General features: G+C 42.7%; 1 protein-coding gene across 3 annotated transcripts in view; it reads left to right on the top strand.

Moving 5' to 3' along the window:
- Positions 1-18,508, top strand: part of slc41a2b (solute carrier family 41 member 2b) — a 45,846-nt gene that overhangs the window by 5,247 nt on the left and 22,091 nt on the right. For all 3 annotated transcript variants that reach the window (XM_083999100.1, XM_083999101.1, XM_083999102.1), the window contains exons 4-8: positions 2,756-2,827; positions 4,135-4,279; positions 6,763-6,909; positions 16,642-16,789; positions 17,323-17,402. In XM_083999100.1, coding sequence (XP_083855226.1) covers positions 2,756-2,827; positions 4,135-4,279; positions 6,763-6,909; positions 16,642-16,789; positions 17,323-17,402 — 592 coding nt within the window. The remainder of the gene's footprint in view (positions 1-2,755; positions 2,828-4,134; positions 4,280-6,762; positions 6,910-16,641; positions 16,790-17,322; positions 17,403-18,508) is intronic.

The raw sequence follows: 18,508 nt of genomic DNA, 5'->3' as shown, positions 1-18,508 counted from the left end.
ATATCATAATATGAACACAGCAGCTCAGATTCACAGCCAGGAGCAAAACAAGTCACATTTGAATAAGTTACAATCATCATGTTTCTATGGATGATGGTGCAAAGGTTTATTATTTAGACAATAATTTATAACCATCTTCCCATAAATGTACAATAGCATGGAGTCTAATAATTCAATTATTGCTGACAGTGTGGAATATAGAGCATAACTACAGTATTTCTTGCGACCGTGTGAAGTGTTGTCAGTGTTATTGTCACCACGCCTGTTGACTTGCAGCAGACAAAACAACAAGAGCGCGCGCATTATATAATCAGCAGATCTGCTGTGTCTATTTGTGGATTGACAGTGACAACCCCACCCTGCTGCCTTCAGTATACTGTATGACCTATCAACTGGAGAACCTATAGAACTGTAGAAAAATGTCTGCATATGCATATCTCCACTGCTGGCAGATAGTTATTGCCGGTCGTCTCTATTTCAACCAGTGCAGCTGTTGCGGCCTGTAGCTGCAGCTCTAACATCGTCTCCTCTGTCAGGTGAACACAACAGGCTTATACCCTCCGCTGTCTGTCAGAGCAGCTGTCCCCTCTCCTGAGCTCAAGTTATAATTACTTTGGAAAAGTTTGGAGTAAGAATTATGTCAGCATCTTGAATGGGGTTTTTTTTTGGTGTAAGAGCCTCGCGGATTAGGAATTAGCGGAGGAATGTGCTGATATAGCAGACGGAGAGGTGGTTTCCTGAGGACGAGCCACGGCAACCGGGACAAGTGAACAGTCAAGATAGCGACATTTATTGCTCCACTTCAGCCTCTCAGAGCAAGTGGTGTAAAAAATATATAAAAAAAGGGATGAGCAGCGAAGGGAGAACAGGTTTGCATGTCATTGAACCACAAGTGCATGCACGTGCATATCCCATAAAGCTGTGTAATGCGCTCTACAAACCTGTGTAATTACAATCCTGTCCACAAGTGCATGAAGCCCTCACTCAGTCAGTAGAAACCTCTCAGTGTATCCACATCTCTGTGATTGTGTGAGGCCCTGTTCAGACTGCGTTCAGGATTCTCTGTAAATCCGATCATTTAGAAGCTCATTCCAAGTCGTTTTAGTTGTTTCTGTCATCACTGAAAAGTTCCGGAAAGCCCACGGGGGGGAATCAGAGAATCAAAACGTCCTTGGTTTTTGCCTGAAACACGCCGAGCAATATACCCGGTCTGAACCTTTTAGATCCTCCGTCTTTTAATTTCCTGCAGACTAGACGAGGGACGTGCAGCGTGCGATCGGGGCCGGAGAGTCAGACGAAGCCGAGGAAGTGACAGAGCAGAGTTTTCTCTGCTGCATGTGTGCTCCACATTGGTGAGCTCACACAGCAGGGCTCAGTGTGAGCTCATGCTCCTCAGTGGTGTGGCGTCTTCATGTTACTCAGCCGTGACTCCAGGCAGTGTTCCACTTCCTAAGAGGAGTTACGCAGTGAGAAATGTGTCAAGATCCTTCCAGTCGATGACAGATATTATTATGCTGAAACTCAACAGTGGAAATGTTGTCACTTGAATTGAAATCAGAATTTATATTATATTATTTAGAAAAATGGCTGTATATTATTATGAGCAGGCCACTGGGACAAGAGGGAGCTGTGGGATGATCGTGGGGTTTTTTTTGTGAAAGTTTGAAACCCACTCAGGTCAGAGTGACATGTGTGCAAATTCCACGTGAATTAATAATTCATGTGGTTAAGATGCTAAATAGGGTTGAAAAGAATAATGAAAAAGGTTAGTGTTGCATTTGCATAAACTTGGGCCACTTGCAAGAGACAGATTAGTAAAAACCGATGATCAATCTGAGGACAGAGTCACGTGGAATAAAATGAGAGACAGCAGCTACAGGATGAACAAAGAGTTTGTGCATAACCCCAAGATGTGTTGCTCTTGATTGTTTAACCCCTTCAGGGCCCTGAGGTGAGGGATACATACACAAAAAAACAGGTTAAATGCTAACAAATGATGCCAAACGACACCCTTTCAGTACCATGGATAGCACCACTCTGCACCACATTGTCACTTTGAATTTTTCCATTATAAATGCAAAAATACTGAAAAAAACGGACTTTATTAATCACCTGCAGGAAATGATACACTGTCGCCTATAAAGTTGGAATAATTTTGTTTTTAGACACATTCCTCTTTTTATCCCTATTATGAAAGTCAATTGAGGTTTACTTTTTACAGTGATATTTGGAAGAGATTTATCAATAAAGTTTTGAAAAGATATACACTTTATCTATCAAGAATAAATCACATTGTCACAATAATTTCATGAGAAGAGGTAAAAAAAAATGTATTCCAATTTTATGGGCAACAGGGCACAAGCTGTAAAAAAAATATGATAATATTACCCCCATGTTCACGATTAAAAAAATAAACCCTGTCAATACTTATACACAATATTGTTAATATTTGCCAGCCATTTAAAACGAATTATACAAATTGTAATTGGATTATTGCACATTAATTGTAAGTAATCTCATAATGAAACAAACAAACAAAGCATTCTCTACATAGGAGAAGGCCACAGAGGCGACAGGCTACAAATGAATAATCAGTGTATGGGAAATGACTAAATCTCTGTTCCCTTTTGGTCTCTGTGGACAATGACCACAGACCTCCATGAAGGGAACTAGTTATGAAGTGCTCCCAGAAAACTCTGAATAATACATTGTTTTGATTTAGTTTGTTCTAATTCTGTCTTTACCCCCGACACAGGTGAACGTGGGTAAGATGGATTCCCCCATCGAGAAGTGGAATCTAATCATAGGCAACCTGGCACTGAAGCAGGTAATCACACATTATTAGTTGCTGCCGTGAATAATCCACTCTCGTGTGGAGCCAACAGAGGCTTTTTTATAAAATAAGGATCAATACCTCCCATTGATCGCTTAATAGACTCCAGTCGTTCATAGTTTTTCATCTCCCACACAAATATGGATCAGACTGAAAACAGTGTGCATGAACCACAAGACAATGATACAATTCAGATATTTGAGACTGGCAAATTTAATTTATGTGTGTGTTTCATTTTGTTGCGTGCTGTGGGTTCCATGCAGAGTTACTGATGGCGCATGGTGATAATTGGTTTAACCCAGGTGGGTGTTCCCTCAGACTGTTCTATTGATCTTTGTCTGTGTAGTGAGGCTGAGTACAAGCTCAGCTAATCATCTACCCACACGCTGATAAACACACACACACATCATCATCATCACAGTGTTTTGATGAGCTGTGTGTTTGATAAGTCATGCAATAACAACCGTCAGCAGGAAGTGGTGTGTCATAAAGAAAAATATATGTACACCATGTTCAGTGTTTCACTGCTACAGTATAGGGTTTGCCTATTCACTCACACACACACACCCCTGGGTCTTGCATTCATGTTTGTTGTTTTAAAGGGATAATTCAACATTTTGGCAAATTGGCCCATTGCCATAATCCCTACAGTTTTAGCAGTAGGTTCGTTACCTTTAATTGTCGGTGCAAGCTATTTTTAGAACAGCGGAGCAGAGCCGTGAGCTGCTCAGAGCTACGCTACAGAGGCTAATGGGATTTCTTGGTTTCCCTCATCAAATACACAATCCAACAACTCCAAAACGCTCTGGTGGACAAGTTGTGACCTGCACATTCACCACGCTATGAGATAATAACGGAACGTTACGAGACAGAGTTGTTTTCGAGGCAAATGCAGAGACTGATGTCGAAAAACTGCTCCCGACGGGAACGCGCATCAGCGGTTTAGCATGAATTTCCCTCTACAACAACTCTGTCTGGTAACGTTTTGTTATTATCTCATAGCGTGGTGAATGTGAACTTGTCCACCAGAGCGTTGTGGAGTTGTTGGATTGTGTATTTGATGAGTTTGATGAGGGAAACCAAGAAATCCCATCAGCGTCCGTAGCGTAGCTCTTCGCAGCTCGCAGCTCTGCTCCGCCGTTCTAAAAATAGCTTGCACCGACAATTAAAGGTAACGAAACCTACTCATAAAACTATACTAGGGATTATGACAATGGGTCATTTTGCCAAAATGTTGAACTACCCCTTTAAACGACCAAATGAGAACAATAATAACCGCCCCCTCTCCCCTTCTGCTCCAGGTTCAGGCCACAGTGGTGGGCTTCCTGGCGGCTGTAGCGGCCGTGGTTCTGGGATGGATCCCGGAGGGGAAGTTCCAGATGAGCCACGCCGTGCTGCTCTGCTCCAGCAGCGTGGCCACGGCCTTCATAGCCTCCCTGCTGCAAGGTAAACACACACACTCACACACTCACACACTCCCTGTCCCGCTGTTCAAGACAAACTGTTAGGGGAGAGTGGGGTAAGATGAGCCACTTTTCATCTTCAGGATCTCTACATCAAGACAATTATAGTTTTGTTGTTAACGAATACAGTCAAGCCTGAAATTATTCATATTATATAATAATATATAATATTATTCAAATTTTGACTTAAAGTTACTTTTATTCAACCAGCAAGTTTTTTCTTGATTGGAAATTATCCAATCAATTATTATCCCACAGGATAATAAGACGATTTGCAATCATTAGACGAGGCATCATTGTGGAAAAAAAGAATTCTCAGCTTTCATTTACATTTGAACAAAAACTTTTAAGTCAAGATTTGCCAGGGGTATGAATCATTTTGTTCTTGATTGTGTATTTCAGGATGTTGTACATCCCTACAAACAAACAAAATGAGTGTAAACCAAACTGTTTTGATAATATAGCCAGAAAAAGAAAAGTAAAGTGGTCTCGTGGCACAACCACCACCCTCCTTCCCCTCCATCCACCTCCCACCTCCCCCTTTACTTAATATTCCACCTGTCCAGGTTGCAGGTGAACACAAACTGCTGAGACTTCCTGCTGAGCCACCAACTCAGTGAGGTTTGGGGAGTTTTGCGATGACATGGCACCAGGGAAGAATCCTTCATCTTTCTCTTAGAAAGTAAAGCTTGGCTTGGCCTCACCATAAACAGCTCTGTCTGTTTTCAGGAGCGTACTTACTGTAATCATAAACATCCAGAATCTTGATTTAATAATTTGGACATATACAGACAAAATACACTCATTAAGTGTATAGGGCAGGTGGCTCAACTTACCCCACAGCTACCTTACTGACTTTATTAGCTAAAATGGTTCACTTTCATGCTCAGTTTAATACCTCATATTGTAGCTCATAGATACCACAACTCCTGTATAAAACAAATTTTATTATAATCTCTTTTGGTTTAAACACAATTCTCATGAAACTTATGATCGACTGATTTCACTTTCAAGAGTGAAATTTATTTATTTTTTGGACATGAATGTAAAACCACTTTACCACTGAGGTTCTTACTTTCACTGACTCCATGAAATGATGCTTTCCTCCTAAATATTTGGTCACATGGGGTGACTCAACCCGCCCCTATGCTCAACTTACCCCAGTCTCCCCTACTGGGCATGAAGCTGAGCTTGTATAAACGTTATGATCACAAACACACACAGACTGGCCCTCATTTATCAAACTTGCGCAGGATCTGGTGTAGATTCTGGTGTAAATATCAGTGTACGCCAAGTGTCACGTGTGATTTACTAAAAGTGTGTACGCTGCTGATTTCGGCGTAGAACCGGCGTAGTGGTGATAATTCCGGCGGCTGAAAACGAGCGTAATTTAAATGTCACGCCCCGATATATTCCTGCTTTAGAGGCGTCGCCCTGCCCCTTTTACGACATGGAGACACGGAAGACGGCCAAGAAGAGGGACTTTACTGACATTACCGCGTTGAACAGGGAGAGGGCGGCAACATTAAATATCTGGACATTGATAGATTGATAGATTTTGTGATTGATAAGCGTCATCCCGGTGGATGGAGGTTGCAGACGCACGTGTCACCGACCACGTCAGGAAAACCAGCGATCTCATGAAATGCTCCTGCAGTTTACTAAACACAAGTGATTTAGCCTACTGCTGCGAACGCGACTTTATGACCATCAGTACCGCTGGCATGGTTCGGCTGATGGAGGGATGTGAAACACCGGCCCGATCTCCCGCTGACAGGTCCCGGTGACGGGGGAAAAAAAGAAAAAAAAACCTCCGCCGCGGAGATCAGCTGCACCTGGACAGGTAGCGGATCCCCCCCCCCCCCCCACCGGCTCCGGTGTCCGGCAGAGAGAGAGACTGAGGAGCCGTCCGGTCATGCTCTGGTGCTGCAGATGTTGGAAGTTTGTGTGTGTGATCTACAATAACAGGTCTGTCTGTCATTGACTGTTTCTGTTCACACAGCTGATTAACGAGCATCTGTCACATCGTGGTTTTTAATTCATCTCAGTTGCTCAAAATAAAAGTCGAGTTAAATTTTCAACACAGACTTGGTGGTATCGTTTTTTTTTTGGCTACTTTTTATCTTTTTATCAATATAAACAACAACAACATGTGGTTCACATCGCTGCGTTATTAGACTATGGTTTAATAATCGTTCTGACACAGCAGCACTCCTTCCTGCATGTTCTACGCTGGTTCTAAATGTGCGTACACCTGGTCAGAGCTGGCGTGAGATTTGTGCGTACCGTACGCTCACGCTCAGATTAATAAATGCCGATCCTTGCGGTGAATTTGGTGTACACCCATTTTTTTGGTGTACGCAAGTTTCATAAATGAGGGCCACTGAGTGTACAGTATCCCAGTGTGTTTAAGTTCATTTTATGACCACTGATTAAAGGGCTTTACCTTGTTCACGCCGTGTTCAGGTATCATCATGGTGGGAGTGATCGTGGGCTCGAAGAAGACGGGCATCAACCCGGACAACGTAGCCACGCCCATCGCCGCCAGCTTCGGTGATCTCATCACCTTGGCGATCTTGGCCTGGATAAGTCAGGGCCTCTACAAGTGCCTGGGTAAGTGACTAACTCCTGCTCTCTGTCACACACAGACCGTACGATTAGATCAGAAGAGGCCTCGAGAGCCAACAGTTGGAAGGTTTTCACCGATTACCTCAGCGGTGGTTTTCCTCACTCACGACCTTCACGTCTTGTACTCCACTCTGAAGGAGCGCTGTCAGTGAGTGGAGCCTTGAGATGAAAACCTGCTGTTGGCTGTTGGCTCTGTGCTGCGCAAATTAGCCACACTTCCACACAGCGAGGCAAATAAAACAGCAATGAGACTCTGTGCTCCAACTCCATCCATTCGTACTGTATAGAGTGTACCGTATATCTTTATAACATCGGCTGAGTATAAAGAAGTGTATTTACTCTTTTATTCTATTAGGATATGATTGAATTTGTGTTGAGCAAAGGTCAGACTTCAGCTTTAGAGAGCCTCTGTAAGTTATTTCCCAGCTGTGAGCAGCACCTGCATTTCTGTTCTGTAGTGTGCACAGCACAGCACTGACCTCTGTTCAGGGCCGTACACTGTGTTCAGCACAAGAACTGACGTTATTTCATTGCACAATGCGAATGCGGGTCCTAATCTATCAGTGAATTTGCGTAGTGTTGGATTGTTTTGATGAAGCAAGGCGGGAAAGACAGCAAGAAGCAGATGGAATTATGGGAAATGTGGGTTGTTTTGTGACATCGGCGGACAGGTTGCGTCACGTAGTTGAATACAGAAACCGTCCGTCCATGGCGAGCAACAAGTCCTGGGATGTTTGGTGTTGCATGGATCCACTGTTGCCTGAACCGTCCAATCAATGAGCTGCTGTCAGTTTATGTGACTCAGGGTTTTTTCCAGCTCTTGTTTGTTTATGGAGATTCCGTACGAACACGAACGGGACCAGAACTAACAGGCACCAGCGAAAACACGGCTGCTTTGTAACATAACTGATTGGTCTAATTTTCGATTTTCTATGCACCGCACACGGCTGCAAGTGATAAAAAGAAGGCAATAATAGCAGGAACTGAGGAAACACCTTCATGAATCTCATGAATTTGCACCGAGGAAACGCCGAAGGCTGCAACGCAAAGGGGAGTGATAAAAATAACTTAGTAAAATACTATAAAACAGAGGCAATGGATGGAAGAGAGGAAGCTAAATAAAATGAATACAACGTAATTGAGTTAAAATAATAAAATGTTAAAAGATGAGATGTTTGGAAGTAAGTAAACAACTAGAAAAGGTGGTAATAAAATAAATAAGCCAAGTTAAAAGTAGGAAATTAAAAGGAAAACGATCCAGAATAAAACCTGGAATAAAAAGACTCACAAATAGAAATATATATATATGGAGAGAAATAGATGAGATAAATAAAATTCAATTAAAAGCCTGGATAAAAGGAAGGTATTGAGCTGCTTTCATATCACTCTCTCTGTTGTCAGTGTTGTTCAGCTCTTGTGCAGTGATCCAGTCCCTCAGTCAACCAGCAGAGGTCCCTCCTGCTTCACTCTGGAGCCGCTCTCCTTCTCCCCCGCTGCAGAACAGACCATCTGTTTTCATCCAACTGCACATTCCACATAATTCATGTCACACCCAGACCTGTGTCGCTGCACCACCACCACCTTCTATTACTTAATATAGAGAGAAGAAAAAAACCTGGAAACTGTTTCCCCCTGGAAAAGTGTCTTACACTTAGCGAACGCTGTCAGCTCTAATTGTATGACATAGATGCTCACCGCTGTGAAGGGAACAGTTGAGCCCTGTGAGCTAAATGTGTTAAACACACTTGAGATTTCGGCGCAGTGAGGTTTTTCTGGCTGTATCATTTCTCAGGACAGTGGCCCCGTTGTTCCCCGGGCCCCTGTCACACCGACACTCTGCCGCTAAATAGGAACTAATGCTCAGTTTACTTTCTACTAAACAGAATTTAAACCAAGCGATTATCTATGCAGCTAAGAAGCTCTAATGCCTCTAATTTTTTGAGGCGGACCACACGAGTCGAGAGGAGATGCCGGCGAGACACAGAGCGGCTGCTGGAGCCAAGTCCAGTCCAGTCTGGAGGGGGGGGGGGGGTTATTTATAGAGTGCTTTTAGTTTTAACAAACAGGATTGTTACAGAGTGCTTTAGCGAGAGTGCTCAACAATAGATAAAAGCAGGAATAATGAGAGCTTTTTGAGGGGGGCGGAGCGCAGCACACACAAACACGCAAAGTAATGGGGCCAAAACGTGTTGGCATGCACAGCGTTGTGTGTTTTGTGTGCGGATGTGGCAACAACATGGAAGAGAAGTGAATCCGTGACGTTGATGAATGGGAAGAGACGGCTGGTAGTAAAGTGAAGTGAATAAATCAGGTTGGGTCTAGACTATTAAGACACCGGCTGCACCCACGGCAGCATGATCACACACACACATCGAGATGATCATGTTGCGCTGTTAAGACACACTGCTGCAACACAGAAAGACAAATTCTTTACCATACCCTGTGATTTTTTAATTGCATTGCATAATTCATTTATTGTGACGTATGGCCACCAACTGGTGTGACGAACAGCTTTAAAGATGCAGGAATGGATTTACTCTGCCATGTAAAGTGTATGGAAAGAAGCTGTAAACACGACACTGACATTATTACCTATTATAAAATAGTTTTGCTTAAACACAGAGCAACATGATAATTCAGTTGGGGTGATGACTGTCTGCATTGTCCCGTCTCCTTCAGCTCCATTTGCACCAACTCCTGAGGGAGATATCACGGCTCTTAACTGCCAAATTTTATGGCCTTTGGAAGGGCTTCAAACTTAGTCACCTGATATCGTCTCTGCAGAAAAAAATAGAATAATAACTTTATTACCTGTAACCTCACCAACACGTTGACTGATTGGCATTTTCTTATTAAACGAGACTCCTTTAGCAGTGAATCATCTTTACTCCCTTCTTTGGCAGTTTTTTTTTCTTTCTTTTTTTTTTTTTTTACATTTGCAAACTCATCCTGCGCTTTTGTGTGCACTTCAGTCATCATAAAGCATGAAGTGCTTCTCATCACTATGTGGGCCGTCGTTCGGTCCCCGCGCATTAGAGGCTTCTCGCCATTTCTCAGCTGAAGGACGGAGTTGGCAGCCGCGCCGCTCTTTGTCCTGGCACAGCGTTTTAGCAGAATGTATTCCTCCAGAGATGGAGGGGGGAATATCAATCGTTTGCTCATTGGTTAATTCAACGGGAAGGACCGAAAAGCAGCTAGTCACAGGTTATATATATTTATATATTTAAAATCGATTTAATCCTTAGTAGATCTTCATGGGAGCTTGGCCGATCACCAGTGGCTCCGTAACAGCCGGTGTCAGATTCCCCCGGAGTCCACGTCTGGAACATTGCTCCGGGGGGAGGTGGGGGCACCGTGGGACAAGGCTCTCCTTCCAAATGTGTGACTCAGTATATCTGCTTTCCCCTCTTTTTTTTATTTTTTTTTTATTTTAGGACTAAAGTTCTGCTAGAGCTCATTATACCCTGAACTGAACTGTGGGGCCTTTCTGTTCTCCAGCTCGGAGACCATCAAGATAATAAATCTGGGACTGTTTCCTAATGACAGTTATTTAGTGCTTGGAACAGGATCCTGCTGGAAACATCTGGTGGTGGCCCTAAGCAGGTGCTTTAGCCTAATTACTTTTTCAAAATAGTTACATTGTGCTGTATTGCACTTTGTTCAAAAGAGGCGTGGCAGCAGAGAGAAAGTAGAGAAACCTTCTCTTCTTCTGCTTCCTATCCTGTTTAAAGGGATATTTGAACGTTTTAGCAAATTGGCCCATTGCCATAATCCCTATATAGGAGTAGGTTCGTTACCTTTAATTGTCGATGCAAGCTATTTTTAGAACGGCGGAGCAGAGTCGCGAGCTGCTCAGAGCTACGCTACGGAGGCTAATAGGATTTCTTGGTTTCCCTCATCAAACTCATCAAATACACAATCCAACGACTCCAAAACGCTCTGGTGGACAAGTTGTGACCTGCACATTCACCACGCTATGAGATAATAACGAAGTGTTACCAGACAGAGTTGGTAAGGTAAATGCAAAGCCGGTGTCATGCCGAAAAGAGACTGCTTGCCGAAAAACTGCCCCCAACGAGAACGCGTATTAGTGGCTTTGCATGAATTTACCTAGAAAACAACTCAGCAGCTCGCGGCTCTGCTCCGCCGTTCTAATAATAGCTTGCACCGACAGTTAAAGGTAACAAACCTACTCCTAAAACTATAGGGATTATGGCAATGGGCCAATTTGCCAAAATGTTGAAATATCCCTTTAAAACACATGCAGTTGGACTGCAGACCTGGCTGGATTAAAAGCAATGTCCTCTTCTCCTGTTACTTTAACCATGACATGGTGATGCTGAGGAAAAGTTGCGAGGCAGACACACACAGTATCCCCCAAATGCCAAATTCTAGCAGCATCTACTGTAAATGATGATGGAGTGAAACATTTCTGCCACGGAAAAAAAAAAATCTCCTTTTCCATTTGTTCTGCTGGTGTATCTCACAGTCAGGAAATGGAGACTCTGGGAAACAACCTTTTCCATTTTCGAGAATTCAACCAGCTCATGACGGCGACTCTTGAAACCCTGTCAGTCGGTGAAAAAGGACATATTTATTTATTATTATAGTCACGGAGGAGCAGACCGCTCTCCAATCCCCATCATTTACCGGCTCAGGGAAAGGGTATGGTCCTAAAGGAATAGTTTGACATTTTAAGGAAATATTTGTAGAGAAGATTATTGTCTCTGTCCTATCGGTAGAACCAGCAGTGGTGCACTTCGGAGATTTTGAAAATATTATCTTGATACAGTCCAGCTCAAACATTGATACTGATAGTGTTGCACGGGTTCATCGCATAACAGAATGATTGTATTGTATTTCTCACCCGCCAAGACATAGTGTCATCGTAAGCAAAGCAGTGAAATGAAATGAAACTGAAAAGATATTGATATCAAATTCAACTTTATTTTATTTATATAGCAAGTTTCCTGCTTGGAGCAACACAAAGTGCTTCACAAGATTAAAATCCATCCCTCCTGCCCCATATATCACCAGATATCATCATATTCAATACGGTCCAAAGCAAATCTTATTTGTTGCACAGAAGTTATGTGCAGGACTTTCTCTTGTCGGGTGTAGTGACCTACTGGAGTTATTATGCAGATTTGTTTCCCCCCAGTCTCCTGTCTTTATTCTCATCTAAGTCAACTGGCTGAATGCTGCTTCTTCTCCTGTATGTGCAGATAAAGTTAACAGGACACTGTTAACTGCACTGAGAGCAGCTTGCACTAAAGAAACGAGGGCGCTAAAAGATGAGTCAGGACTGACACCTTTACCACGGACGACATTATGTCACATGGATCAACCCAAGTGTAATCTTTACTGATTGAGTTGAGTCTCTAACTGGAGAGCCGTGTTAATCTGAACGTGATGATAATTATCGCTAATAGCAAAATTAGAGATTAGAAATTTCAAAAATGTTATTTTAAAACAGTCCAGCTCAAATATTGATGCTAGTATTGCAGAGAGGCCTGTATCACATAACAAACCGTTGAAGATACTGATATCATCATACTCAATATCGTCCGAAGCCTATGTGCAGGACATTCTCTTTCTGGGTGTAGTGACCTCTTGGAGTTATTAAACAGTCACCTTCACCTATCCTTAGTGTTTTTAGCTTTACAACCCTTTTATAAATTATGTACTTTATATATTTATGCTATTGGTTGTTGCGTAATCTTGTATATTTTCTGTGCTGTCTCGCATGTTCTACGTCTGGTATGTTCTTTTAACTCCCCATTGCTGCACAGCCAATTGCTGCAATTGAGCTTGAGATTAGCAGGGTTCCCACTCTTTTCTTGAAATCATTTTCAAGCCGAATTTGGGAACCTTGGATTAGTTGAAGATTCTGCTCTGAGTCAACTGGCTGAATGCTGCGTCTTCTTCTCCTGTATGCACAGATAAAGGCACTTGTGTTAATTGCACTGAGAGCAGTTTGCACTAAGGAAAAGAGGGCGTTAAAAGATGAGTCAGGACTGACACCTTTACCACGGATGACATTATGTCTCATGGATCAACCCAAGTGTAATCTTCACTGATTGAGTTGAGTCTGTAACTGGAGAGCCGTGTTAATCTGAACGTGATGATATCACTTATTGCAAATTATAGTGAGATTATTTTCCTCAAAAGCCACATTATCTGAGATTTCTTTTTTTGTGGTCTAGTTTTAAGAACTTGCATGCATTAGTTAAAAGTGTGTTTAAAAATTTGCATATTTCCAAAATAAATGCAGATTTATTTGGGAATATGCACATGTGCAAGTTGGTAGCGAGGGGGCTGGGGGGGTGGGGGTCTCTTGGGCTGCAGGCAGAGTATAATTAAGATACGATGTGTATTCAGCTCTGTGCACTTCATGTAATGGATGTACTTGTGTGCACACAGATCCACAGAGAGCAGGGAGAATGAGAGGTCAAGATGGGCCTGACTCTTAGCCCACGTCGAGTTCATCTGGCCATGACTGAACATTAAGAGAGTTTTCAAACATGTCAGATTCTGCTACTCCCTGACCTAAATCAAGCTCGGCTCATTTTCACGGAGTGTTTCGCGAAGACAAATCTCCCATGCCGCAGCTGGTGCTCGATCAACATTAAACACTTGGAGGGAAAATGGAGAAAGATTGAATATTCAATTAAATTATCATTATGTAGCACAAGATTTTTATAACGCAGTAACAGATGTAGTCCTTTTTCTTGTGCTCACAAAAACCAAAAGTTGAATGAATAACTAATTAAGTCATGATAGTCAAACCACTGAGGGTGAATTCAGTGGTTGGTAGGAGAGGAGCTGCAGGTACAGTACGTCTGTATGGTTGAGCTGAAGGCAGCAGGATGAACAGGCTGTGGGTGGGTGGGCTCTGTGAAGGCTCCTCAGCTCCCTGATATCACTGAAGGCAAGTTTTATCACCCGCTGCAGAGACCTACTAGTGCATGTCACATTCCACCAGGATGCATTCAAATGCTCTGCAAAAACTTGGCACTGGAATTTAGCTTTTTTTAAAAGAAAAAGTTTTTCACCCTGGAGAAGTGTGATGAGTGTATTGTTTATTCCCACAAAGCCAAAACTGTTATTTATTCCCTTCCCGATATAAACTCTCCAGCCGATGATGGCATCGTCGTTGTGAAACTCCACAGCAGAGTTTGGACTCTCCGTGTCTGGAACGCTGCCGTGATTGTACGATTGTGTGAAGAGGAAGGTGCGACTGCCAGTCTGAACCGTCTGGGGTCTGCTGTTTTGCGAGGAAGTCCAAAAATCCATTTGCGGAGTGTGATGCTCGGTGCTCCGGGGGAGGTTGTTCTGAGCCCAAAGAAAAACAAGTACTATTCGAAAAAGCATGTTTGCATCCCTGCTCTGCTTGTTTTTACAATCGGTTCCTTCTTAAAATCTCACGCAGTCGGCTCCACGGAGGTCAACAGGGACTAAACTGCGAACCGTTTCCATTGCTTCGAAAACAAGATGCGTTCAACAACCACGTCTCTCAAAACAGATGAAACAGTTTTCTCACTCAAACTCAACCACCACCGGACCTCGGCGGATCATCACCCCCATTTTCACATTAAAATAACAGTTCAGTTTAGATCCAGAACCAAACAAAACACCAAAGCACCGTCATTTAATTCACATTTCCAAATGTACTGTTATGTGTTGTACTGTTATGTTATTTTTGTCACTTAAAACCTATTGGACATTTCTGATTCATTATTCATTATTCAAACAGATACTATAATGTAGCACAGCCGAAGTAGTAGCTGCCCTCTTTTAGTTTTAATGGAACTGCTTCATAGACGACAGTGATTCATAATGTCATGCCACAAGTTGTCAGTGTTTGTAGGTCATAGAGTTACTGTATGTGTAACACTTCTCCTTACCAGGAGACAAATGATGTCATTAGCCAGGTTTGTGTTGCAGCTTTGCACAAAATAGAGGCAATTTTTTTGTTTTTTTTGTTTTAGTTTTAGAAAGGTTCATAGAACAGTTATGCAAGTGCATAAATCTGTATGTATAATTCCAACTAGATGTGAGGATGCATCTCCAGCTGCCCCACTCCTCAACTGGAACTGGCTCCCTGGAGCCTGATATGACAGGTGTCATCATTTGAATATGAAAAAACAGTCTATTTTAGATTTCTACTAGTCTGAAAAACACCCTCATACGAGCATATACACTTTTTTTTAAAGGGGCAAATTGGCCCATTGCCATAATCGCTGTAGTCTTAGCAGTAGGTTCGCTACTTTTAATTGTCGGTGCAAGCTGTTTTTAGAACAGCGGAGCAGAGCCACGAGCTGCTCAGAGCTACGCTATGGAGGCTAGTGGAATTTCTTGGTTTCCCTCATCAAACTCATCAAATACACAATAATCCAACAACTCCAAAACGCTCTGGTGGACAAGAAAAACTGCCCCCGACGGGAACGCATGAATTTGCCTCAAAAACAACTCTGTGGCAATGGCAATGGGCCAATTTGCCAAAATGTTGAACTATCCCTTTAAATTTCAGGCGTTTTACAATTTCAAATGGTACAATAGGTCAAAGAATACTTTTATCCCCAATAAGGGGCGATTTGTTATACAGGCCTCCTTTATACATTCGCAGTAGTATTCATTGGTTCGCACTCATCTATAAAACTCTCCTCGGTCATTCACCTCCATATTTAAGCCAGCTACTGTCTCCAATACCAACAGCCAAGTACAACACGCAGTCATCACACTATATCACACTACACATCCTTGCTTTGGACGACCTCCTTCTCATTTGCTGCATCAAATGAATGGAAGCTATTACAAAAAACACTAAAGCTGGATGGTTTTGTGTCGAATTCTTTTCTTTTTTTTTTTCGTTTTATTTCAGTCTGACTCAGATTGCTGCTTAATGGGTTTTAATGTTTCTCCCTGTTCCCCTACAAGTGTTTTATGGCAAGAATTTAGTTCTTAATGTCTTGCCTGGTAAAATAAAGGTAAAAAAACAAAAACAAATCCAGCCAGCAGTCTCACACACATAAAACAAAACATACAATGTCATGGCAGAAGCACAGCAACATTCAAAAGTTAAAGAGCATTATTCAGCAGGCCAGTGGCAGTCAGAACAAAAGAGTCCCTCACCCTGTTGGTCCTGCAGGTAACTTGGCTGTAACCTGAACTCAGGCTGAACCCTCCATGCAGAGGATGTCTGGGCTCAGCCAGGAGTGACCGGGACTTTTTTAAGATCCCAGCCTGGTTCAGTACAAGGACGCCAGAGCAATTTGAAGTGTCTGACCCATACCAGCTGATAAATGGAAAAGTCAAAACAGATAAAACAAGAATAAAACATTTGAGCTGTCCACATTAAAAGCACAAAGTTTTCAGGGAAAGTACCGGTACATCCTCTGGTTGTCTCTCTTTAGATGTGGATCCAGTGTTTCCCTGCAGTAGTTCAGGATGTAATATGTAAAGAGAAGCATGTGAACAGTTACTAATACACTCAGTGTAGTGAAATGTACAAAGTACTGAATAATGTATAATTTAGATAGCATTACTAATACCCCAAAATTGTACTGGCACCAATACTGACACATCTCAAACAGCACTTGTGTGTGTGTGTGTGTGTGTGGCTTCTCTGTCATTTCCCCCTCTGCAGTAAAGCTCCCAAACTACCACCCCGAGAGGAAAAATAAATGAGTCTCTTCTCTTCTCCCTTCTCCCCAGATTCCTACCCGTACGTGTCGTCACTGGTCTGTGCCTTCTTCATGTGTCTGACTCCTCTGTGGATCGTCATCTCCTCCAAGCACCCGGCCAGCCGCACCCTGCTCTACTCGGGATGGGAGCCAGTCATCACCGCCATGGTCATCAGCAGGTGTGTGTGTTGTGTTTGTGTTTGTGTATGTGTGAGTTTAGTCTTCAAAGGAAGGAAGGAACAGCTCCTCTGCGTCAGGCTCGCTTGATGACTCACCCCCCCCCTTAAACAAATTGCAGCACCCGAGCACATGCACCCTCGGGCCCCTTGAGCCTGGCAGCTTTAACAGATGCAGCCGGCGGGGAAGGGAATGGCTGGTGTGGCTCGCCTGCACTCTCTCTCGCTCCCTCTGCCAGTGGGAGTGCAGGTGATGCCACATTTCTCAGGCTCTTTAATAAGGGGGCAGAGAGGGAAACATGCAAATATTGGTTCTGGACACGGGAGCTGAAAAACAAATGGGAAATCCCTCTCTCCCTGTCTTGTCTTTCTCATTCAGTACAGCCAGATGAGTGTCATTTATTAAGGAGCGAACAGATCCACTGTGGACGGCATTTAGATGGAGACAAAGCTCTGTTGCTCTCTCCGTGCCCCTTTGTGTCACACACACACACTGGCACACCAGCAAACAGTCTAATTATGTTGTGTTTCTGCAGCATTGGAGGACTCATCCTGGACAAAACAGTGTCTGACCCAAATCTGGCTGGCATCGTAGTGTACACCCCTGTCATCAATGGTGAGTCACAGAATTAGCGTCTCTTCTTCCTTCACTCTAAACGGAGACAATTTGATTTGCAATTGCTTTTTTTCCCCCTGGGGCATCAACAGACAAGGAGAATCTGGTCAACGATTTCAACTGAGGTTTTAAAATAACAGCTTCCAAAAAGTCCTTGGGGATTTGGAAAAGACATATACATATGTATATGCAAAAACAACTTCTTTTGTTCTATATTTCTCCTCTGTGTCGGTGCAAATGGTCAATGTTGGATAGAGCACACCTCCACATGACTGAGCTGAATGCTGAGTGCTTAGATGTACCCACGTTCACCCTTACCTCTGTATATACACATTGAGATATGGATGGATAGATAAGATAGATAGATAGATAGATAGATAGATAGATAGATAGATAGATAGATAGATAGATAGATAGATAGATAGATAGATAGATAGATAGATAGATAGATAGATAGCATCAGAAACTGGACTGACATTTAATGAAATGTTATTAATCTCTGTCTCTGAACAGAGGTAATGATTGTCCAGGGAAGGTTAAGTCACACTGAATCTAAAAACGTGTCCATCATGTGTGACTGATATGAATTGCAGCATTCGGGAGCAAAGGGTTTTAAAGCGCATTATCCTCCAGATGGAGTGTGCTGCAGTCGCTGCTGCTGCTGCTGTATTTGCCGACTGTCTTGGTTTGTTTTCTGGTGAACTCAATAATCTCTGTTACACCTTGAGGCAGTGTCTTCAAATTTGGCCCAAACGTTCGTCTGGACCGGAAAATAAACTGATTAGATTTTGGTGGTCAAAGGTCAGGGGCGTGGTGACCTCATAAAGCCCAATTTTAGCCACGTGCAAGGGAATCCTTCATCACATAATCCCTCCATTTTGGTGGTTAAAGGTCACTATTTACTGAGCTGGTTGGTCATTTTTCAAAAAAAGAAATACAGCATTTCATTCAACTGATATGTGGTTATAACAGAATGACATGAGAAAACAACATTTAATTATTAATAGAGTACTTATTTATAATCCCACCAGTACCCCCCCATTGTTTATTGGTAAAAATAAATGGTTCAACACGTAGTTTCACGTCTCATAGTTTTACCTATCAGA

This window comes from Trachurus trachurus (assembly GCF_905171665.1).
Source record: "Trachurus trachurus genome assembly, chromosome: 23".
Taxonomy (NCBI): Eukaryota; Metazoa; Chordata; class Actinopteri; order Carangiformes; family Carangidae; genus Trachurus; species Trachurus trachurus.
This window is presented reverse-complemented; position numbering and strand designations above follow the sequence as displayed.